Source organism: Ursus maritimus, unplaced genomic scaffold, assembly GCF_017311325.1.
Source record: "Ursus maritimus isolate PB19 unplaced genomic scaffold, ASM1731132v1 scaffold_14, whole genome shotgun sequence".
NCBI classification, from domain to species: Eukaryota; Metazoa; Chordata; class Mammalia; order Carnivora; family Ursidae; genus Ursus; species Ursus maritimus.
The window spans coordinates 65,713,598-65,737,210 of NW_024423786.1; the positions used below are offsets into that span (position 1 = coordinate 65,713,598).

At 49.1% G+C, this 23,613-nt stretch overlaps 1 protein-coding gene across 2 annotated transcripts in view; it reads left to right on the forward strand.

Moving 5' to 3' along the window:
• The window catches only part of LOC103660515 (protoheme IX farnesyltransferase, mitochondrial), a 126,125-nt gene that overhangs the window by 98,950 nt on the left and 3,562 nt on the right, over positions 1-23,613 (forward strand). The window contains exon 6 of one of the 2 annotated variants that reach the window (XM_040630056.1): positions 13,013-13,245. The exons of the other annotated variant lie outside the window; for it this stretch is intronic. Within the exon in view, the coding sequence (XP_040485990.1) occupies positions 13,013-13,245 (233 nt within the window). The remainder of the gene's footprint in view (positions 1-13,012; positions 13,246-23,613) is intronic. 2 annotated transcript variants of the gene reach the window in all.

Below are 23,613 nucleotides of genomic sequence, written 5' to 3' on the forward strand. Positions count from 1 at the left end.
GTATGACTCCTCTGAGCCTCTGTTTGCTTTCCTTCCACCCCTTTCCATGTCACGGGTACCCAGCACTCTGGGACTCCTTCCACTCACTGGAGCTCCCTGGCTACTTGCCGCCTTGGTCCTAATTGGGTAAAACGGATCTGGTAGTTTGAGGATGGCCAGGGTGAGGGGTCAGAGGAAGAGGGGGAGTTAGAAGGGGACTCCCCAGTAGTTCTTCTAAGGTGCACCTCAGATCTGCTTAGGAGGACCGAATCTTTTTCCATAGCAGATAATAGCTGCTGGAAGTCGACACCTGTTTTTTGGCGGTTGTTGGGGACCCCGTTTCTACCTGTGGTCCCCAAGCTCAAAGACCTAGAGACCAGCTCGACTGAGAGCAGGTGTTGGGCTCAGACTCTCCCTAGGGTCTCTCTCGTACCTTCTGACTTCATATTTGGACAAGTGGTCCTTCTGTCTTGGGAGAAAAGTCTGCTCAATCAGGTGCTGCATCTGGTTTTTCTCTTACTCTCCTTATCGCCAGACTTCTGGGAAGGATGTCCACCTCCGCTTTTCTCCGCACTTCCAACTTCATTTTCCTCTCTCGGCACCTTGGCTCTTCTGATCCCGCTTTGGCTTGAACAGACTCAGCCCCCGGGCGTCCCAGCAGAGTCCTCTGCCCCAGTGCCAAAGCCTCGTGAGAGGAAACAGAACTGTCCAAGCTGGGGCCAGATGCTTCATCCCGGGCCAGGCCCCTGGGGCAAGGGAAGGGGATGCAGGAAAGGTAGAGCGACGGGGTGCAGGGTGGGAGCGGGGAGTCACACGGAGGACCGAAGGCTACTCCTTGCACTGAGCTTGAGCTTGCTCTTGGCCAGACGTGCGTCTCAGGCGCTCATTCTGCTTTGTCGCCCTCTAGCTGTGACCCACCTCCCCCACGCCCATTGGACGCGCTTTACGTCAAATTCTTTCCGCGAAGATATTAGATTTGATATTTACTGGGTCTTGCGGACGTGCGCATCCTCCCTCGCTGTCGTGCGCATCCTCCCTCGCCGTCCTCCGTGCGGAGTCTTCCCCGGCTCTGCCGGAGCCAGAGTTTCCTGTTTTAGGTTCTCTTTTAGGTTCTGTTTGGGTTCCGTTTCTGTTTTACGTTCTCTTTGTTTTCAGAAAATACAGAGGGTTGCAGACACCTTTAATCCGCCCTCTTTGCCTATTTTGAGGATCCTCAGACTGAAATTTCTAATGTAGCCTAAACACGTATTTTTTTCTTAAGCAATATCCTTTTTCCTGGTCTGTCCTAACTAAAATGAATTGTTCTTAGGAATGTCAAGGTCTAGTGTTTCCTCTGTATATTTTAGAATTAAATAATTCCTTTGTCTAATTCAATTCATTAAGAATTTATTGATTACCGATAATGTTACCAGCACTGGCGAGTTCTGTTTTTATGATGCTCAAAAGGCTTATAATCTGGGTGAAAAAATTAGCCAGATGCATAAAACACTTTGCAGACGGCCGGGGCAGCCCATCAGTACTCACTGAGTGAAACAGGGCAACTGGGACAAGCAAGAAGGGCTCTGGGAGTTCAGGTGAAAGGAGGTCCGGGTAAGGACAGCCTGGACAGCGAAAGGAGGCCGGGCCTCCTTCCTTGTTATTTTGAAACGCGTGTGCCTTTGATGACCTGTCCTGGAATTAGCCGTTTTCCAGCTCGGTGATGCCGACAGGGAAAGAAGGCATGTCCCCGTTCGTTTTTCCAACCTAATGGATCACCTGGGATGCTGCAGGAGGGAGAGATAGAAGGATAAGAGTGGGCGGAAAGGTTATTGAGACAAATGAAAACACCGGGGTCGGGGTCGGCCAGTACCTGGTGTTTAAATAAATGATGAAGGTGGAGTTTTCGAAGTGAAATGAATGGATTGTTTAGTTGGCGTGATTAACTTAAAGAACGGGGTTTAGCCGAAGCATTATAGGGATTTACAGGGGACATTTTTCAAATTTACTGAAGGTTTTACCAGTAAGCACTTAAGCAGATGTAAACATTTTGCAGGCTGCAGGGGAGCTGTGAATATTATCCATCACCCAGGCCCACGGGTCCGGCAGACAAGTACCCAGGCCAGGCGAACGCTCCGCGGAGTTTCTAAGGATTGTTATGATTCGTCTCTGGGTGTGTATATACTGCAAGTGTAATAAGAACATAAACATTTTACAAGTATGGAAATTTTTTTTTTTTTAGCGTTAGCCAGTCATTTGAAGTGGCAGGAAAGACAAATTTGGTCTCCACTTAATAATCGTGGTGGTAAGGTAGAGAATTGTGTTCTGAAAATCATTCCACATGACGAACCACGCGGGATGAAGAGCCAGTAGAAAGGTTGTGTACACATTGTCATGCTTTGCCATGGCAGCGGGTGAAAGAAGGGAGCACTGGTGTTTTTTGGAAGCGAAGGTTCCTTTCTCTCATTGTCCTAAGGAAGAAGAAAGCATTTACAGTGACTCGGAAGCACTGTGAGCTGCGAACATTTCTCGTCAGCCGTCCTGGGGATGGGGGAGTCTTCAGTTCCCATATCCCAGCTTATAACCAAAAAACATTGAGATATTCTCATAAATATACATACGAAGAGTTAACTGTCACATCCTAGTAACCCGGTCAATCCCTTGTGGCCAGTTGAGCAGTAAGTCTTAGAAGCCAACACCTTTTATGAATCACCTGGAGTCAGTGAGTCTCACATCCTGTCACTTTCTCTCTCTCTTCTCACATGAGACGAGCTGAAAAGATTGACACGATGAAACGCCCTTCCCGTTGATTGGTGGGGGGTGGTCTGAAGGTGGTGTTTGTTCCCTCTTGGGTGTGGTTTGTAAGGGTCTGTCTCAGCCAACACTGGGGGCACACCGGCCTTGGAAACAGGGAACAGAAAGATGAATGGTCCAGAGTGCAGGCCCTAAACCTGTTAGGATGTGGTGGGATGGGCAGGAGAGGCCGCAGATCTGTCTACAGAAGGACTGAGACGCCTGTGAGAGCCAAGGGCATGCGGACCACCCGTGGGCCAGGGTGGGGGGCAGCAAGGAGAGCAGGCTGAGGGGAAACGTGCTTGGAGGACTTGTTTGGATGTCGAGGCTGTATCTCAGAGGCTGGGAAAGGAATGGCCACACCAGACTGAAGAAAGTACGGGAGGGGTCAGTTCTAGGGCAGTGGAGCCATGTATACTTCGTAGCGGAGACCTTTCACCTTGGCCGCTGATTGCAAAATGGTAGCCGACGAGCCAGATTCTGAAGAGACTTTTTTTTGTTTGTTTGGCCCACTATGCTTTTCTACTTAAAAATAGCCAGCACTTAAAAATAGAAAATGTTAACGTAAAGCCCCAGGTTTCTGGGCTTTTTAGCACGTTCCCACATGGTATCTGCTGGTCAGACCTGAGGACCAGTTCCCACCATTCGTCACCACCCGTGCTTCTTCAAGGAGGCCCCCTTTGCTCCTTTACATCGCCAGCCTGGTCCCTCTGGACATCCCTGCGTCTGCAGACACCCCCCTAGGCCACAGGCTCCGGGGGTAGCATGTGCCTCCAGGTTCTCTCCAGAGCTGCAGGATGGGTAGTGTTATTCCCTAGCCTTCTTACAATTGTGTTTTATTAACGCTTTCCAAAGACTCCTTAAAATTCAGTGACCCTCACTTTATGGAGGTGAACAAAGCCGCCTTTTGAAATAGAATCCTATAAATTAAAAGGGGAAGGGGTTAGGAAAATTAAACCGTCTGGCTCAACCAGGGAAAAGGAAAAATATCGAGGTGTTATGGGAGCTGGGGGTAGTGGAGGAGCTCAGGAGTTTGAGAAATACACTGAGACTTGGTTTCCATGGATGGGACCAAACTACGGCACTCTCTCCTTGAAAATTCCAGTCTTCATACAAATAGGTTATCCTTATTTTAGACTGAATGGAGGTGGCATAACTCAAGAGTCCCCATTTGCTATATCCCTGAATTAGAAGGTCGCATCACATCTCAGAGGTCAACAGTGAGTAAGGCTCTTCACTCCCCTCATCCCTGCCTGTCTTGCTTATCTCCCTCCTAGATTAGTAAGATTCCTTCAGTTGATTTTCAAACTCATTCAGCTCAGACCTGCTTTGTTGTCTTCCTTGGGGGGGGAGGGACTTAATATAATGCCACAGCCCCACATCCTGAATATAGTCGTGCCAAACATATGTGTTTATTCTTGAATTTCTCTTAAGCATTTTTTTTAAGAATTATTTATTTGAGAGAGAGAGAGAGAGTACATGCCGGGGGTGGGGAGGTGGAAGGAGAGGGGGAGAGAGAATCTCAAGCAGACTCCCCGCTGAGCATGGAGCCCATCATGGAGTTCAGTCCCACGACCCTGAGATCACGACCTGAGCCAAAATCAAGAGTCAGACACTCAACCGACTGAGCCACCCAGGCGCTCTTAAACGTGTTTTTAAATTTAATTTTTAGGCAGGTTACCATCATTATTTACATAATTGATAGCTTTTCCAAAACTGCTATAATTAATTTTCTCTTAAAATATGTTTCGTGTCCACCTTTTCTTCACCTGTTCCTTAAATTCTGAATTTTCATCAGTCCTTGTGGTATCTGTAACTTGAGTCTTATTCAGAAATAGAAAACTCCTGAATAAGGTACTGGGGAGACATTTTCAAAACAGTTATCTGTAGAGACTTTCCCCAAAAAACTCAGGTCAGATCTCAAATGTGGGATTTATACAGGAAACTAAAGCTAAATTGGCTTGGTTTGATTAAGGTTGGGGGTTTTCTTTTGTCCTTCAAAGGAGATTTTATTTTGTAATTTAAAAACCATTTATCCTAGCAGAATGACCAAGAAGTATGAGATTAATTTTTGTATAAACCAATTACCTACAGAGCTGCTTACAGTATAAAGCCTTCTTGACTTAATGTAATGTTTCGTAGACCTCTCCAATACATGACTTAAATAGAAAGACCACGTCTGTCCAGTAAGTTATTTCAAAGTCAAGTAATCTAAATTACGTTTATTAAGTCCAATAAATAGTCATCAAATTAAAGCTTGCATATATTTTTTTTCTCATTTGTTCCCAATTTCTACAGAAAAGTCCACTTCAATAGAGCCACTAAGGATTGGTGCTTAGTAAACAAAGAAATATGTTATTTTAAAGGAAGAATAAATAATCCATAGAAATGTGTGGACACATTCTCCTTCCTCTAGTCTTTTTCTTTTCGGGAGTAGCCTTGGGCAGGAAAGGCAGAAGGAGAAGCCCACCCGTGCACTGATGCTCGGTAGAAAGATATCTCAATTTGAAATGTAATTCAGTTTTGGATATGAGTTGGGAAATAAATCATTATTCACCTCTCAGCATGAGCCACGAACCTTTTTGCCTGCGTGAATGAATATGAAAAAATCATTTTAGTTCAATGGCTAGATTCTTTTTTCTGCCACAATCCTTCCTCCCCCCATAGTGCTGTTTCCCTTATTCATCCCTTAATTCTGTTTTATTGAAAATTAGAACTTGTTTGCAATACCATCACACCCCATTCATCTGCTTTGCTCATCTTCTCCATGTCAGTTATCTCTGGTGATAACCATTTTCAGAGATACGAATCTCCTCTCCTTAATAAAGGCCATTACAGTGTTGCAAATACGCGAGAGCACCAACATTTGGGGAAGAAAAGCGTTTTTCATGTGATCCAGTTTTTCCTGGTGCTGGTTTATTTTATTTTAATTTTTTTGTAATTTGATAGGATAAAGTTAAATTCTTAAAGTTATCATTGCCATTTTAATCATTATTAGAAAATGCTGTGCAGGGCGCCTGGGTGGCTCAGTCGGTTAAGCGTCTGCCTTTGGCTCAGGTCATGATCCCAGTGTCCTGGGATCGAGTCCCGCATCGGGCTCCCTGCTCAGCGGGGAGTCTGCTTCTCCCTCTGCCCCATCCCCTGCTCATCCTCGCTCTCTCTCTCAGCCATCATACTTTTATAACTTACAATCGAGAGACATTCTTCAGTCCGTATACATCTATTTTCATATTCTAATGCATATCCATATGCCTTCATAAGTTTGAAAAAAATAAATCAGTGGGAAAAATAAATCAGTGGGAGCTTCTACCTCCTTTCTATTCTATTTAGATAACGCCGTCTCATTTTGCCAGTTCTTCTTGTAGCCGATGTGACAGTTTGAGAATTCATCGTACTTGTGTTTGTTTAATGTCTACCTTCCTTTTGAGACTAAACATCGCCGTCTGTTTTGTTCACTGCTATATACCCACACTTGGCATAGTGGCTGACCATACCAGCAGTGAGAGAAATGGTAATAAATGAACAAGAGACCACAGGAACGCGATGTGCGCATTTGGTGAGCACTGTGCTAAGTGCTTTATTTACGTTCCTGCATTTAATTCTTAACTCTGAAGTCCTCCCATTCTACAGATGAAGAAACTAAGACCAACAGGTTAAATAATTTGCTCAAGGTCATACAGCTCAATGAGCCAGAGCCCCTGCCTTCCCCGCAGTCTTGTTCCTGAGCCTTTTTGTATAAGCCACTTTGACGTGAGCTCCAACCTTGCCATCAAAAGAACCCTAAGACACCCCAATTTTACAGTTGAGGACACTAGGGATCAGAGAGGTTAGGTAATTTGCCCCCTTTTACATAGCTAGTTCAAATCAGAACTTGAACTCAGACCACCTGATTCCTGTCCACCATGCTTAGTTATGCTGCTCTGTGAAAACCAGAATATCATACAACTACTAAAAAGAACATTAACACATTTTAAAAACATTTTTGGTATGAAAATGTTGCAGGAGACACAATAGTAGAGATAGTACAGCGAACCCCAGCAAACTTGTCACCCAGAATCCACAAGATGAGCAAGACATCGACATGCTTGCTTCATCTCACCCTTGTCGTGGCGAAAACTCTTAGCAGCATGACTAGATTAAATCAAGGTAGATGGAGCAGAGAGGCGGGGGGACGTACCTGTAGTTCGTCAGTGAGCGAAAACAGCTAGGCTGCTGCCCTGTGTTCCTTCCACCTAGAATATGTCAAGAGACACATGTCAAAAGACAGCGGGAAATGGGCGACCTACCCAGGCCAGCTGCTGTCAGCACCGGCGGTGGAGTGGAGATGGAGGCCTTCTGTAGACTCAGCTTCCGTTGGCTTGGCCAGATGTAGGCCAGATGGGCCAACCCCACACTGGTAACGGCATAGCGGTGAGTCTCAGACACTGGCAAGCCTCCGGGTCACCTGGACCCCTAACGAGTCCCTCAGTGACGCTGATGCTGGGGGTCTGGGGACCACACTCCGACAGAACCTCAGACCCCACCAGGGAGAGTTCCATCTCGGCCCAGGGAATCCCAAGGAAGCCTGCCTGGCCTTTCTTCTCGTTTTGCTTCTAGAAACCAGGCCTCAGAGCAGCACTTGAAATGGAAGCCACCTGCTAAGGAATTTAGATGATAAAAAGGAGCAAAAGGACTATGGGAAAAAATGTTTAAGAAAACAATTTAAGCAACATTTTAAATAAGAAATGATAAGAAGGGAAATAACTCTGTGTATGTGTGTGTGTGTGTGTGTGTGTGTGTGTGTGTGTATGTCTCCAGGTTTGGGATACGTTCCAAGACCCATCCAGAAGTGGGAGAGAGCAGATGGGTTTTTTGATCAAGGGCTGAGCACTGTGATTGGGAGGAAGAGTATATTGAGTTGTTGACCTAAACTAACAAGAAGTCAATCTTCAGCAAAATTATCCTTCCAGGCTTTGAGACGTAGCCCAGGCTTTTATGTGCACTAAAGCAGAAAATCATAGTTGTGTTTCACTGAGATGAGAAAGGAACACGCTTGACTAATCCTTTTCTGCATCAGAAGTAGATCTCTTTATTAAAATGGCTAAATTTGGGGCGCCAAACGGGTGGCTCAGTGGGTTAAGCATCTGACTCTCGTTTTCGGCTCAGGTCATGGTCTTGAGGTCGCGAAATCAAGTGGCACGGCAGGCTCCACGCTCCGCACAGAGTCTGCTTCTCTCCCTCTGTTCCCCTCACCGGTTACATGTGGGCGCTCTCTGGCCCTCTCTTAAATAAATTAAATCTTAAAAAATATATATATATCTCTTTATTAAAACTGCTAAATTTAAGCAGCTTTACTATCACTGTGATTGTTCAAGATTTCATGGTAAATCAGATGCAGAGGCCACTTGGGACACACTGTCTTCATCCCAGAACCATCCCTGTTGCTCGTGTTTTTCCTGCTTGCAGTGGTGGCATGGCTCACCGTTCTCTTCCTCCCAGATGCCGAATGCGACCTTCTCTCGTGAGGTGAGGGAATGCTTGTCTGTCTTCGCTGGTCCCCAAGGCAGGCCGAGGGGTCCTTGTGAAAAGCACATCTGGTCCTTTCCTTCCCCTGTTGAAAAAGCAGAGAAAACTTCTTTGACCCTGCATTTGCCCAGAGGCGATGTTCAGATAGATGTCTCAGCCTTTCCTTCCCGGGGCTGACACCTCCCGCCCCTTGTGCAGCACCCACTCCCTGAAACACTCCTTTCCATCCTTCCAGCTCCTCTCCCGTCCACCCAGCACTTCTGGCTAGAATCCTTCCCTGCCCACCCCCAGTACCCACACGCTGTCCATTAGTGGTCCCAGAGTGCCCTTCTGCTTAACTGTCTCATTGCAGTGTAAGTGCCCCCAGGACAAGGACCATGTATGTCTTGCTCCCCACATTATATCCTAGGCCTGCCCATGGTTTGTAGTTTTGTTTTGTTTTTTCTTTTTTAATATAGTACTTCCCATTGTTTTCATCTCAGGAAATGCAATAGGAAGTTAGGCTCTTTCTACTACAGGGTAAACCAAAGGAGCTTTTAAACCCACGGGAGGCGGCTCCCAGCAGAAGGCAACAGCCTAAAGGCTCCAGCCTCCCCAGACCCTCAGCAGACCCAAGAAATCAGAATCAGTAAGTCATGTTACAGCAACGTGCCCCCACGTACCAGTTGGATCAAATGAGTGAGCCAACAAGTGCGTCCTGAGCACAGATCCTGTTTCCAAGTTACTTTACTTGTATAGTTGACCCTTGAACAACACAGGTTTGAACTGTGCAGGTCCACATATATGCAGATTTTTTTCAGTAAATCTCTTGGGAAAACTTTTTGGAGACTTGCAACAAAAAACAGACGAACCACGTAGCGCAGAAATTTCAAACAAATTAAAAGGTGAGGTATGTCATGAATGCATACGTATATATAGATACTAGCCTATTTTGACATATACCATCAAAAATATACACACATCTATTATTAAAAGTTAAAATTGATCAGAGCTCATACACAAACATTGGCAGAGTGCACGTGGTGCCATTTGAGGGGAGAGCACGGTAAACAATGGAGAACATGCAATATGGAATCACAGCTGCATGAAATTAACTGCTGTCATAATTTCGTAACCACCTCTCGTCGCCACTGTGGTAGGGCAGGTGTTGCGAGCATCCGCTTAAAACGCCGTGTCTGTCGCTGATCGTGCCTGCACGAGCAGTTCATCTCTCCAGTAAAGCGCGCATCACGGTAAAGAAGGGTCTCTTGCAGTTCTATCAGTAGTGAAGTCTGGGCGGAGTCGAAAGTTACATGTGGATTTTCTCTTTTTTAAAATTTTTATTTATTTATTTTTAGAGAGAGCTTGTCCGAGTGGCAGGGGGAGGGAGAGGAAGAGAGAGAGTCTTAAGCAGGCTCCATGCCCAGCTCGGAGCCCAGCTCAGGGCTCGATCTCACGACCCTGAGATCATGACCTGAGCCAAAATCAAGAGTCGGATGCTTAAGTGACCGAGCCACCCAGGCAACCCCTGGATTTTCGACTGTACGTTGGGGTCAGCACTCCATCCTCCTCACTGTCTAAAGGTCATCTGAGTCTCAGTTTCTCATCTGTGAAATGGGAATAATCCTATCTGAGTAAACATGTTTTACTTTGTTAATTTCTGTTTTTGTTTTTAATGCCATACCCAGTGTTGATACAGTTTCTAGAAATAGGCTTTCTCGTGTACTGCTGGTGGGAGCGTGACCTGGCCTAAACCCTCTGGAGTATAGACTGGTGGTACCAGTCAACTCCCTAAAAATGTGCCTGTCGTCTGGCTTAACTATCTCACGTCTGGGAATTTACTCTCAGAATTTACCCTACTCAGAACTATGAACTATAGTCTATGAGATACTTAACACCCACGTTAAAAGGGGAAAATATGAAGTGTCCAGGAGGGGTATGCTGATTGAATTAATCGTGAAATATTTACAGTAGGCCACTACGTAGCTATTAATGACAACAATACAAAAGAATCCCGAGTGGCACAGGGAAATTATTAAGATATACTGAAATAAAGTAAGGAACAATATCACAGCTCAGTATGTTGTTATTTTTTAAATAGATACCTCCCTGAAGAAAAAAGATGAAGAAGATATAAATCCACGTGTTTCACTGTAATTTAGAATTTATTTGTAATCCTCTGTAGTTCCAGATTTTCTGAAAGGAACAGATAGGATTTCAATAGTAGATGTTTTAGGAAAACAAAAGCCATCACAGGAAAATACACTTCGCAGAGTTTGCAGTTGGACACCTTTGCCCATAATGTGAGAAAACTGTTCACCGATTCAGGCCTTCTTGTACCAGGAGGAAAAATGTGTCCCTTGAGCCTCCAGGTACCAGGGATGGTTGCGGCTACCTGGGTAAATAGCCTCCTTTTTGCTTATGTAGCTTGTCAGTCTCCCCAGTTTCCATCCGTGCCCCCGAGCACACTGATTGAAACACCAAAATTAAGCCTCATGATTTTCTGGGATGCCTACAGGGGTCAGAAACTAAACTTCCATGTGAAATTGCCTATCTCAATAAATTAAATTCATGTGTGCTTTTCTAAAAGGGCTTTTCATAACACTAATACCTTTGAATCCAACTGGCTTCCATAGACCTAAGAGAAGGAGCGAACAACCTTTTTTTTTTTTAACACAAGGTCCAATTCAGGAAAAATAAAAATGTTTATGAGCCACATTTTTCTCCCACCCAAAATCTCGCTTTTTACGGTCCTGTAGGAAAAAAAAAAAAAACAAAAAACAACTCTGTTCTTATAAGCTATAAACGACCTTATTGCAAGAAGGACAACAGTTGTAACATTTTCACTGCTTCTTGGCCATCTTTTTCTGGGCGTAGGTGAGATATAACAGCCCAGAGGCATCTTCCTGATTTTTCTTCTGGAGAGTACGGCCGTTGAGTGTGGTCGTGGGCTTTCCCTGGCAGGAGCAGAGGCACTGGTGGGAGTTGTCAGGGTGGGACAGACTGGAAGCACGGTCAGGATGAAAGTTCAAGGGGGCCCAAAAGAGGGACCCCGTGCTCCAGAAGAGGTAGCCAGGAGGCAGGGTGGAAATTCACCATCCCTATGGAGCATGCTTGAACAAGCACCTTGGCAACAGTGTATCTGCATATGTTCTCTTCTCCATCAAAACTTCTCTCAAGGCGCCTGGGTGGCTCAGTCGGTTAAGCGGCTCAGGTCATGATCCCAGGGTTCTGGGATTGAGTTCCACATCGGACTCCCCGCTCAGCAGGAAGCCTGCTTCTCCCTGTGCCTCTGCCTGCTGCTCCCCCTACTTGTGCTCTCTGTCAAATAAATAAATAAAATCTTAAAAAAAAAAAAAAAAACCCTCCCCCTCTGCTGGGTTCCATCTTCAGGGCTGGTGTCCACAGGATCTGATCTGATCGAGTGGAATCACTGAGCCCCATGCAGTTGCCTCAGAGGTGGAATTATGGCCTCGATAGGAGAAGGTTTGAGGAACTTCCTCGGGTTTCTTAAGAAAGAATAAATAGGGATGCCTGGGTGGCTCAGTCGGTTAAGCGTCTGACTCTTAGTCTCCGCTCAGGTCTTGATCTCAGGGTCATGAGATTGAGCCCCACGTCAGGTTCCGTGTGGGGTTCCACGCTAGGTTCCATGGTGTGGTCGTGGAACCTACTTTAAAAAAAAAAAAGAATAACCAAACATGCATATAACCAGGAGCTTATAGATCCTCCGATTCAGCTACGCTCTCAAAAAGTCTTTCACAAGATTCCACACAAAGTCCACCTTAGAAAGTGGGCTCTGATGAGAATCAGTCTTGGACTCCTCACTGCCAGTCGAGCGTTGTGTTTGACCGTTTTCACCGCATGCATAACATCGTAGGACTCCCCTTGAAACCCCATGTCTCTGAAACCAGCTGTGGCAGGAAAGGGAACTCAGCTGAAGTACCCTGTCACCACAGAGCCGCCCCCTGGTGTTTCACGGTTGGCACCACGCTGGTCCCATGCTGAGCCTGTAATTCATTACAGATAGATACACCCAGACACACGATCGTTATCCATTACTGCTAATGGGGTGATGTTTTTAAATGAAGTATAAATACAGGGGCAGAAGGGCTTCCAGAATTAAGTCACTGGTTTGTGCCCAAACGATACAGTATTGTGTTGCAGGTAGTTTATCAGTAGCTGTCAGGTCCCTCGTACTAACTGGAAGACGGAACCCTGGGTGGCTCAGTCAGTTAAGCATCTGACCCCAGGGTCCTGAGATCGAGCCCCACGTTGGGCTCCCTGCTCAGCGGGGAGCCTGCTTCTCCCTCTCCCTCTGCCTCTCCCTTGGCTTGTGGTCTCTCTTGCTCACTCTCTCAAATAAATAAAACCTTAAAAAACAAACAGAACTCTGTCCCAAGCAGGCACTGGTCTGCTTCCACCTCACTTCAGCCCGTGGGGAAGAGCAGTGAACCATCTCTGCCATACGGATGAGCAAAGGGACGCTCATCGTCCCACAGCCACAACACAATCTGTGTGCCGATCCAGGGCCTCTAACCTCGACTCTTCAGCTTCATTCCCAGCTGGCAGATGCAAGAGGAGCAGCCAGAACGCCTGCAGACACAGTCCCTCCTGGTTTTAGGTGTCACAGAGAGGATGCCGCATCACGGGGAGGAAGGCGAGCCGCAGGCCTCCCAGGTCACCCCACTGGGCAGGCGGATGGTTCGCTCCGACAGCTCTGTGCACCGCGTGGTTAACTGGACCGGAAAGTGATTGCTCTGTGTTCGCTGCTCTTTTTCAGCCCGTTGCTAGCTGTGACCTTTGCCACTTGCTGCGCCGTTCCAGGAGTTGCCCTCCTGACCTGGGGGGTGAACCCCCTCACGGGAGCCCTGGGGGTCTTCAACATTTTCCTGTATACGTGCTGCTACACCCCGCTGAAGAGGATTAGCATCGCCAACACGTGGGTGGGCGCCGTGGTGGGAGCCGTCCCGCCCGTCATGGGCTGGACGGCAGCTACCGGCAGCCTGGACGCTGGTGAGTAGCTCGCGTCTGATGGGTCCCCTTGCACCCGCAGTTCACGGCCTGGGTGCGGGAGCCAAGCCGTGCGTAGCGCCCTCTGCCGGCGAGCACTAGCACTGCTAGTCAGGCGTTTCCTCCCCGGAGCCCCAGTTCATGCTGGTCCATTTAATTCTGCGCTGATTCTCTTGGCGGATGCGGCCGTCGGAAATACTGTGAATGCAGAGCCCGAGGGCGACCGTGTGGTCCGGCTTCCAGGCGAGCGCGTGCTTTCCGGGGCCGGGAACGTCTGGGGCAGAAACTAAAGGAAAAGCAGTGGCTGCACAGCTAAAATGAAAAGCAAGTTCCTAAAAATCACGAATCAGGTTGGGGCTGATGATTCCTTTGGGGTGTCCCGCATCGCGGGGAAGTGTCTGGGACCAGGCCTCCAGCTCTCCTCACGGCGCATGCTCCCTCGTGGGCTGCCCCCCCCCCCCCCGCATCAGCTCTTCCCTCCCCCACAGCCAGGTCGTTCCCTCCCACCCGCTGGTGAAGGAGCAGACCTATTTTCATTAGTTTCTAATTTATTTTTATATGATTTGCTTTACTTGTTCGTGGTGTCTACAATAAAACCATTGAAACACATCTCCTTTTTGGTGGTATGTCACAGCAAAATTTGTGGGGTGAAAATAGCTCATTTTTACCATCTGTAAGAGAAGCTTCACAGTCTAATTAGCCAAGTAATTAGTGTTTTTGACCAACACTTAGGAAGGAAGTGGTGAGGTTTCCTGCAATATCTGTGAGTACATATTTTTCACATGAGAGATCAAAAGGCAGTTGACCATAACCCATTGCCCCGTAAGCCACATTTCTGAAGCTTTTCATAAAAGCCCTTACGCTCTGACTTGGCAAGCTTGCAAAGGCGATTGCACCTTTAGAATGATCGTCTCTTAGAACGGTTTTAATATCCTGTAAATGTTGGAGTTTCATGAATCTACAAATAAAATATTCTAGAACGTACATGCCCTTTTGCTCCGTGATAAGCCCCACACCAGAATCTCGTCCATGTGGGAGCTGTGGCAGCATGGCGGTGAGGAGCGAACACTCCGGAACAGGGGTGCCTGATTTCGGACCCCAGCTTCACCTCTCATTAGCCACCTGTCATGACGGCCTTTGGAATGTTCTAGACTTCTTTATGCTGCTGTCTCCTCCTCTCCCATGCAGTCCCTTCTCATGGAATTGTCATGAGGATTAAGTGGGTTATTATTAATTAGTCCTCATTTGCACAGTAGATGGATTCATACAGATAGAGAAAGGTCTTGAGATTGTATTGATTTGCAAACTCGGAGCAATATGTGATTGTTACCAGGTTTGGTGGGAAAGGCCCCTGGGTCCTTAGTGACGGCTGTCTTGGGCGAGGGTGGAGAAGGTGGGAAGCGTGGGTTTGACATCCCTAGACTAGATGGTGTCTGAACTTCCCCCTCATTTGCACCTGCATACCACCAAATTCCTGGTCAGATTCCTCCTCCTAGTTCTGCCTGGAGCCCCAAGCTTGACCCAAACTTTTGTCTCCCCTAGCCCCAGTAAAACCTAGCTCTCCCCTCCTGTACCTCTCCAGACCTTTCTAGTGATTGCCCAGACGTCCAAGGTGGGGCCCCTGAAAGCAGCCCCCCATCTGCAGCGATGCGGTGCCCCAAGTCACCTGCCTATCTGATGGACACAGCCCCGTACCCTGCCGGGAGTGCCGGAACCTTATGCAGGCTCCTCAAACCCAGCCTCAAGGAACCGGGCCCCCACAACTCCCTTTTCTCTCTGGGAACTCCCAGACAGAGTCACGGCTGGGGCCGAGTATGACAGCCCCGGAGACCAGTGTCACTGGAGATAGGTGGGGGCCTTCGGTCCAGGGCCATGCAGAACTTGGTCGCCTATGGCATCTGTCGGTCACCTAGATTCTTGGTGAGGGTGGAGGCCTTTGTTGTCCTCCCAGGAGGTTCCCTGGAGAGGATTTTGAGCCTCGGCGTGTCTTGGCTAGAGCTCATCCCCAGAGGCCAGAGAAAGAAAGAACTTTGCAAACGTCTTCCCACTTAGGACTACACATTCAGGCAGGAGTCCTTACGTGTTCAGGGACGGTGCGGGTTTGGCTGAAATGCTAATAGTCATACTTAAAATTTTTTAAAAAATTTAAATTTGGGGTACAGTCATTCTGTAATCCAAATTCAGTCATTTGTATACAGATTCCTTAATGAGGGATAGCTAAGGGCCAGACTTAGGTTGCAGGGTAAAAATGCATGTTTATCTTGAAAAATGAGACCCCATCACCTACCTGAACTCAGGCAGAGCCGTCTGAAACAGATTGGTGTCACCACAGACAGACGTTCCTCTGGCGGTTGACCTGTATTACATCCTTTTTCTTCAAATCCTAGAGGCGCAGGGCAGGGCACACATTTATGGTGTGGTTTACTGCCCCCCGAATTCTAATTCAGTCCACCTTACACCTGAAGTCTTCCCTTCTGTGGGATCTCCAGATCGTTTTGTCTTTGACCCTCCAAAGAGTGATCACTTTGGAGAAGCATATGAACAGAAGAGCCTTTGAAGTACTCCACTGAACTGCATTGATAGGAAGGAAGAGAGGAGGGTGGAGGAGGGGCAGGGAGACCACCCACTCAGCTCATCAGCCTGCCCCGGCTGGCAGTGAGGACCTACTGTGTGCGGGGCACTGAGGAATTCGGACTTTATTGAAAGGCGCTAAAGACCCATTGGCGGTTTCAGCAGGAGAGCAGCAGGGCCCGGAGTTGAGGATTCTCTAACAGTGTACCGTAGGTGGGTTCTCCCTGGTGTTGGAAAGCAGCACTTTGCTGAGCCCTCCTTGGTCCTCCCAAGCCTGTGTGCCTTCTGTCTCCTCCTGTCCCCTTCCGGGGGGCCTCTACCTGTCCTGGGCCTGGCCTCCACCCTCCTGCCTTCCCTAGTCACACTCCACCCCTCATATTTAGTGAAGCATCAATCCGGTCCTCCTTTGAAAGACCAGCATGTGGACACCCGTGAACCTCCAGGTGGAAGTGGATGTGGGGTGCGCGTGTGAAGGGAGGCCCACTGAATGCTGTCCATGCCTTTGCCCCCCTCACGGCCTCTTTCCTTGGCTCCTCGGCCAGGACATCCAATACCCAACGCCGATACCTTGGTCCCTCAGTCAGCCTGACCATGGGACCCTCCATAAAGGCCCTTCCTGGGCCCGGAAGGCGGTCGGCAAGATTGGAGAGGAAGAGCTTGAGGCTGATGGGCAGTGGAGCCCTACAGCCTCTAGACCTGTCTAGCTGAGAAGAAAGATGCAAAATAAGCAGCCCTAGAAAACGATTTGCATCCCAGACGCCGTGCGGAGTAAGGAAATGTTAATGTTCCAAAGTACTTTTCCCCCTTCTCAGCGTCTAGATCTTTTTGTGGTTTCTGTGGTGGCTACAGAGCCAATTAAGACCTCCAGAGGGCCTGAGCCCTGAAGAGAGAGATTACACTGCCTTCCGTCCTCCAGTCAAGACCGAAAACCTAAAATAAGCATAAGGACATCCCATGGGGTTCTGATTCCCAACCCCCCCCCCAGCTACTTTGTTGTTTTTTTCATCAGTGAAAAAAAGCATTTCTCATTGTTCTAGCTGCTGCCCGGGCAGTGTGGGTGCAGAGCGCTTGTGTCTGACATGCCCCTTAGGTACCCCAGCATCTGGAGAGGGAGGCCGGAATTGGGGCGGGAGGGGAGCCGAACAGATCAGCGGAGGGAAACCCGGAAAGCCAAACCCGTGTGAGTTCTTGGTATCCGCTCTTTCCAGCTCTTCTCGCTGGAAACAGCTACCCTTGCACAGACAGCGCGCGGTGGGGCTTTTGTCCCCAGCGGGGCTGTATTGTCACATGCCCAGCCCTGGCCCCAAAAGCCCCGTTGGCGGCCGTCTCGTCCATAAAAGTGTAGCCATCATAACGGGACTGTACCTGTATCCACTTCCCTCCGAGACGCGGGGTTAGGCCTTGTCTCCCACCTGCCTCATTACTTTGCCTTTTTTTTCTTTTAAAGCTGAACTGCTATTAACAGAAAACATTACAAATGCTTACCAGCAAAACAAAAAAACAACCCAGGAAGGCCAACCAAGAGGGCCGCTTTCTGGCCCCTGGCATGGCCAGGACAGCAGGGAGAGAAGTGACCCGGGAGAGGCCCCGGGGAGGGTTGCTTTGGGAGGGGGGCGCCGCAGATCAAGTGCCGGCTGCAGACAGTCCAGCCCGCAGCGGGCCTGGAGCCACAAGCATTAGGCTTCTCAACAGTGTTTACCTCCAGGGACGACTTTAGTTTATCTTGGGGGCTTCGGGGTAAAGTACCTTCCCCTCCTCCTTGCCAAAGCCACCTCTCTCCCTCTCTCTCCCCATCACCCCCGTTGCTTCACAAAGGCTCAGATCCTGTTTGGTCCTTTCTCCCAATCTGATCCGATCCCAGGTCTCGGGAGTTTGTGGAACGGGCCAGGGTGACCGTGTTGTAGAGTTGATGTGTAAATTGCCTTGGGTTTGTAATTCAAATGTTGTTGTGTGGTAAACATTAATTATGTCAGCCAACATTCAGTTACAAATGAGGACTCAGCCCTGGGCCCTTATCGGGAAGTGACATTTGGCAGATGGATGGTTTTAGTAACAAAAAAGAGAAGGAGTTTTTTTTAGCCTCAGCTGGTAAACTACAAAATGTTAAATACTGTTTCGCTGTATTTACCTCCTTTATTCCAGGATGAGAAAAGAGAATAGAACAGAGGGAATGTTCCATTCACTCGCTCATTCAACAAATATTTATTGAGGCCGTCTTAAGTACCTGGCTCTGTTGAACCCGAGCACTTTCAAAGATTCCCTTTAGAACACTGGTTCAGTTTGAAATGAAACTTGAAAGTAGGTGTCTGTGTTCATTTTGTGTGAGATGTTTTTTCCTTAACTAGCCTCGGAGGGTCTCATTAATTAAGATAAATGATATTTTTAAAGACAGGGTGGATAAGGAACATTTTCATGGGAATATTAGCAAACCAAACAATATTAGAGCCCTATTCTCTTCGAAGAGAAAACCCACAAAAGGCTGAGAAAGAACGTACTAGAAATAAGTTGCTAGACCCAAGACTGACAGTATAATTGGAGGCCGCCTTTGGTACGACTGAGGAAGTCCGCTCGGGGTTGACCAGTTGACCACAGCTTTTAGGGAGCCCGGCCGGTGCCTTCCTGAGGGAAATGACAATGCCTCGGAAGGGCAGCCTCTGGCAGACACGGTGCACATTTAGTCAGTCCTGTTCAGGGAACATATTAGTATTGGGATAAGAAAGACGGAAATACCCTGAGACGTGAGCTAGGGGAGTACAGAACGTTGGGATTTCTTAGAGAACCTGCAGATGCCCCAAACTAAACTTCCCTGTAGGGAAATGGTAAGAAAAGAAGAGGGGGGCAGTTTTTTTCAGAGTCAGAGCCCTGTGCTTCCTTTACCCCTGTCTCCCTTCAGACAGAAGCCTCGGGTGACTCTGTGGGGACAGGAGACTCTGCGGGGACGGTGGGCGGTGCGCGATATGGTGAGGGAGGCAGAGCGCCTGTGCCCCTCTCCCTGAGCCTCTTCATCATTCCTGAGTCACTTCCAAAGAATTCTTCCAGGGCAAGCTGTCACTGCCCACTCCGGTCCCTATTTTCAGAGGACCCGCAGTCTTGCCTTTTGTCAGTGCGCGGTTGATCAACTGGCCCCACACCCTCTTCCCTTTATGCCCAGCGCCTCGAAGTCTATTACACAGTGGAAGCCGACCTGTTTCACAAGCTCCTTTGTGTTCCGCCTCAAAGGGAAGGCTTCGGAATCTGTGACCATGAAGCTTTGGGTTTGGCTCTGCTCCCCGGCCAGCCCCCGGTTTACATAACCATGTAGCCCTGAGAGCACAAATACAACCAGTCAGGGAACAGACCGGCTACCACGGGCCACGTTTAGGAGGCAGCCTATTGTACTGGGGAGGGCAGACCGCCCCAGCCCAGCACCAAGGTTCACTGGAGCTGTTTCTTTGTCTTTTTCAAGGCCATGGGTGGGCAGTGAAGGACAATGAATGGGTTTGGGGTCGAGGAGGGAAGGGGTTGAATGTGAGCCCACCAGGCAGCAGAGGAAGCAAGCTGAAACCACTGAACCCCGGTCCAAAAGGAATTTTGTTTTGGGAGAGCACCAAGTTGAAGATTTTTGTCTGTGTCCTCTCGGGAAACCATGTGGCTGCAATTGCCTTGGCTTTGTTTGCCAACAAAATGATGGATGGACGCTGTGGACAAGTGTTTCTCCACCCGACCCGAGCAGAGGTTGCAGTGGTTGAGGTGTCCCCCCCGCCTTGGTCGGTATGGCGTAAAAATAATAGATGTTTTGAGAAGGTTTAAAAACGCATGTATTTGCAAAGAGTCACCAGGAAGACATTAGTTAGCCTTGCCCCACCTAATATTCATATGCCCCCCTAATCAGAGCAGGGTGCCGCGAGACGTGGCTTCTCTCCTACTCTTCACACATGCACAGCATGGTAGATGGGCTGGTGTCCATTTTCTGTATCTGGAGGAGGAGAAATAATGCCCTGGACACACCTGGTTATTCTCCGGTGTTCCCTTTGAGCTGGGATTGTGGGTTCGTGACGCCAGGAAGGTGCTGCCCTCTGGAGAACCATGCCCCCAGAGACGCCACTTACATCCTAGATTTTTGGTATTTTATATAGTCAAAGACCAACAAATATTTGCCTAAAAGAACGGATATGATTAAACCAAATACAATGCGTGTGTTCTACAGAGGTGGGGAGGAAAATGCGAAAACACATTGCAAAGAAGCAGAAAAGGCACAGTGTGTGTGAATAGATTGGGACTCAGAGAGCATCTTCAGATCCCAGTTTACACATCACTTCTTCCAGGAAGCCTTCCCTGACCTAAGGCTGACTTCGGTCTTCCCCTTCTGTGTCCCCCACAAGTAGTCCCGCTAAGGTGGCCTTCAGAGGCCTTGAGAACACACTGCACCTCTCATCACACAGTGGGTCCCAGAGGATAGGCGCAGGAACAGCAGACTGCTCTGGTGGGGGGGGGAGTGAGGCTGAGCGGAGGCCTTTGAGTCAGTAAACTGAGTGCTCTGTGTTTACCCCACAAGGAAGGTGGGTTCCACCACAGCCCCCGGACTAATCCAAGTCTTCCTGTTCCGGTTCACCTTATCTTGATGAAGAGAGCAATTTGTTTTACATCTTTTGTACGAGAGCCCAAGTAGAACCGTGTGGGGGTGGTGGTTTTCTGATTACAATCCATTAAAGCTAAGCTGTGATTTCTAAAGCTCTTTCATTTGTGACATGAGCCAAACCCACACCCAATTTCCTCTCGCATAGAAAGCAGCATGCTACTCTTATGAAAATGATTTTTTTAATTATGTTATTTTAAGCAGAAGCATAACCGAAAATGCATATTGAGCAAAACAGAATACTCCAGTTGGCACACAAAAAAGAGGGCTTTTGAGAAAGGCAAGCAAGAGCCCACATTGGGGCCGGGATCATTTTAACCGTTTCCAGCCTGGTTTCCCGGTGGAGTTTGCTTTTGCTTAGCTCTTTCAACACAGCGGCAGAAGGGCTGCCGAGCCTGGCTTACCCGATTCCCTCCCCCGGTTCTGAGTCCTCACTGACATCCTGTCTCTTGCCAGGACACCTCTCAGCCTTGTCCACTCCCCCACTCCCCCTGTGCCCCGGTTGTCATCACTGCAGCCCATAATCTGTTCAGACCCTTTGGGTGGGAGGCCAGTCCCAGATAGCAGGCGGGCTGCTCCCCGTACCTCATGCTCGAGACCTCAGAGTGCCCCAAGGCCCCGAGAATCTAACAGCGCCCCTCTTTCCTGGTCCTTTTATGATCTCCTTTTCCATCAGCACACAAAGGAGAAGTCCAACCTTCCCCTTCTGTCCTTTGCAGTTCCCCAGGAGCACTCACTGTCGAGACAGAGACTGTCTGTTTGTGCCTAAGGGAAACAAACTTTTTTTAAGGTCCTGGGACCCCTAATAAACCGGCAAATGCAGTTTCTCCTTCCAGCAAGCCCCAACTCTACCCAGCAACAGCAACATTTGAATTGGCACCCAGTGGTCCGCTGTTATCAGTCAGAGTCAATGGGGGCAACATCCTTCTAAAAGAAGGATGTATGTGAACATTCCTGGGTGGGCACATTAAGGAATCTTCTCATCTGTAAGAAGGGAGTGATCTGACCCCTGGAAGGTGGTCGTGAGCATGAGTGGACATATAATTCTTCCACCCAAGGCCTGGCGTGTGACCGCCACAAGGCATTTAACTGGGATGTCTTGCAGGCACCTCACATTCAAAATGGCCCCAAATAGAGCTCTTCGTGCCTCCACCATGAACGCACTCACCTGTGTGTGTCCCCGGTGATCCCCACCTGAGTACAAGGATCCGTGTCTGCCACCCCCATGGCTCCCATGACGCCTGATCGGTCTACAGATGCCCACGTGGCCCGGCCCCCGGGCTGTGGCTCCCCGTCCCTCGCTGCAGCCGCCAGTCTGTCCCAGAAACCTAGCTGAAGCCACCCTTTGCAGGACCCGATGTGGTGCACTTTTCACTGAGTTGGGGCATGGTGTGAACGTGGCCTCTGGGAAGGCCTTCCCCGAGCCGTGAGCCTCCAGCCACCCCATCGCGTGGCCCTGTTCTGACCATAAATAGCATTCATCACTGTCACGCATGCTCCTGTGTCTCTCCCTCCAGACCTGGAACGGGGCTCAGTCTTGCTCCCCACCGCCCGTTAGCGTCTAGAATGGCGCCTGGCACGTGGCCGATGCCCGCCATCTGTTCACCAAGGGAATGGAGTCCACGAATAGTGGCTGCTTCCATTATCATCGCGAAAATTGGAGTTACGTTTACATGAACTAAAATATATACGTATCAGCTTATTTATAGACGGGGTTAAAACGGATCGGAGGGATTTGGCAGCAACCTTACCGAAACAGGGACGCGCGCATCAAGTCTTGGTTCTTTTGTAATCTTGGAAGGCTGTAAAGGAATTGATTGAGTTATGGAACTTGAGAGCCACCGTCACTGGACCCGAAAGCCGGCCCCCAGTCCTGTGGAGTCTGCACCCACCCGAGTTCTACTTGGTATGCTACAACTGCCTACCAGGCTGAATTCAGAAATGGGCGCACGTCTGCCCCGAACAGTATGAGTAAAAGTCACCATTCTGTCTGTGAGGGGCCGAGAAAGCCTGCCCCTATTGTCGCTGTGCAGCCCACACCGCAGAGGAATACAGATCAGAGATTAAAAGAGAGGCTCATTCCCTCTGATCCTCCTCGGCGTGGGCACCACAGGGCCCCTGCTGGACCTTGGAAGCCCCAGCCTGGTTATTCTGAACGATTCTGAATTATTTAAGCTGCCTTCTCGCCTGCTGAGCTCTGTTTTAGCAGTAGTACTCCCCCCCCGCCCCTTCTGTGAACCTTCCCACAGATGAGGGGTTTAACAAATGCTCATTACCTGCCATAGGACCATGGTGACAAATTTCCAACCTCTGTGCAGGCCGGTGCTGGCCAGGGTAGATGACACAGTGGGGTAGTGAGCTCTCAGTTTCCTGACCGGGGGCCCCAGGAGGCAAGGCACCGAGGCAGAGCAGCCCAGAGGAGGGAGGAATGGAGGAGGGGAGGCAGAATCCTTAAGAGTTGGTCCTGCCGGTTCACAGATCAGTGCTGGGAGACAGCAACCTCGGGGGGCTCCACTGGTGCGGTGGAGCCCGTTCTGCAGTGGCGTCGAGCACTTTCTATATTCTACCCCAGAGAGGCAAGGGAAGTGACCGTGCCCTTCAGGAACTTGCATTCAAGCAGAAACCACAGGAGCACGTAATGATGGGACACCGGGGCTTACCCAGTGGCAGACGCAGTTATGAGTAGCTCCCGGACACACATCCGGGCTCAGATCCGTCTTCACGACTGCCTGGCTACCATCTGGATGTCCCAGAGGCGTGTCAGGCTGAACACACTCAAGGTCACACTCCTGCGCTGTCCTCCCTGTCTCCCCTGTCATCTCAAGGGCATCTCCACGGGGCCCCTCTTGATACCTCCCTCTCCCTCCCCTGCTCATTTCATACTCACTCCCTGCCACTTGGCCTCCCGAAGCCCTCTCAGGTCCGTCCTCTTTCCAGCCCACTGTCACCACCTTGATCCCAGCTCCTGTCACCCCTCATCTCAGCCCCTGATTGGCCCTCCCTGCCTGCCCGGGGCCCCTCCAGTGTGTTCCTTCACAGATTGGTCAAGTGACACCGCTGCCCTTTCCTCGCGCGCCCCCTCCCCATGTGCCCGTGTGCACACACTCACAGCCTTAAACACATCACCATCTCTCCACGGCAATCTCCCTTGCGTTTGGGATCGAACCGTACTTAGCACGGCCTGC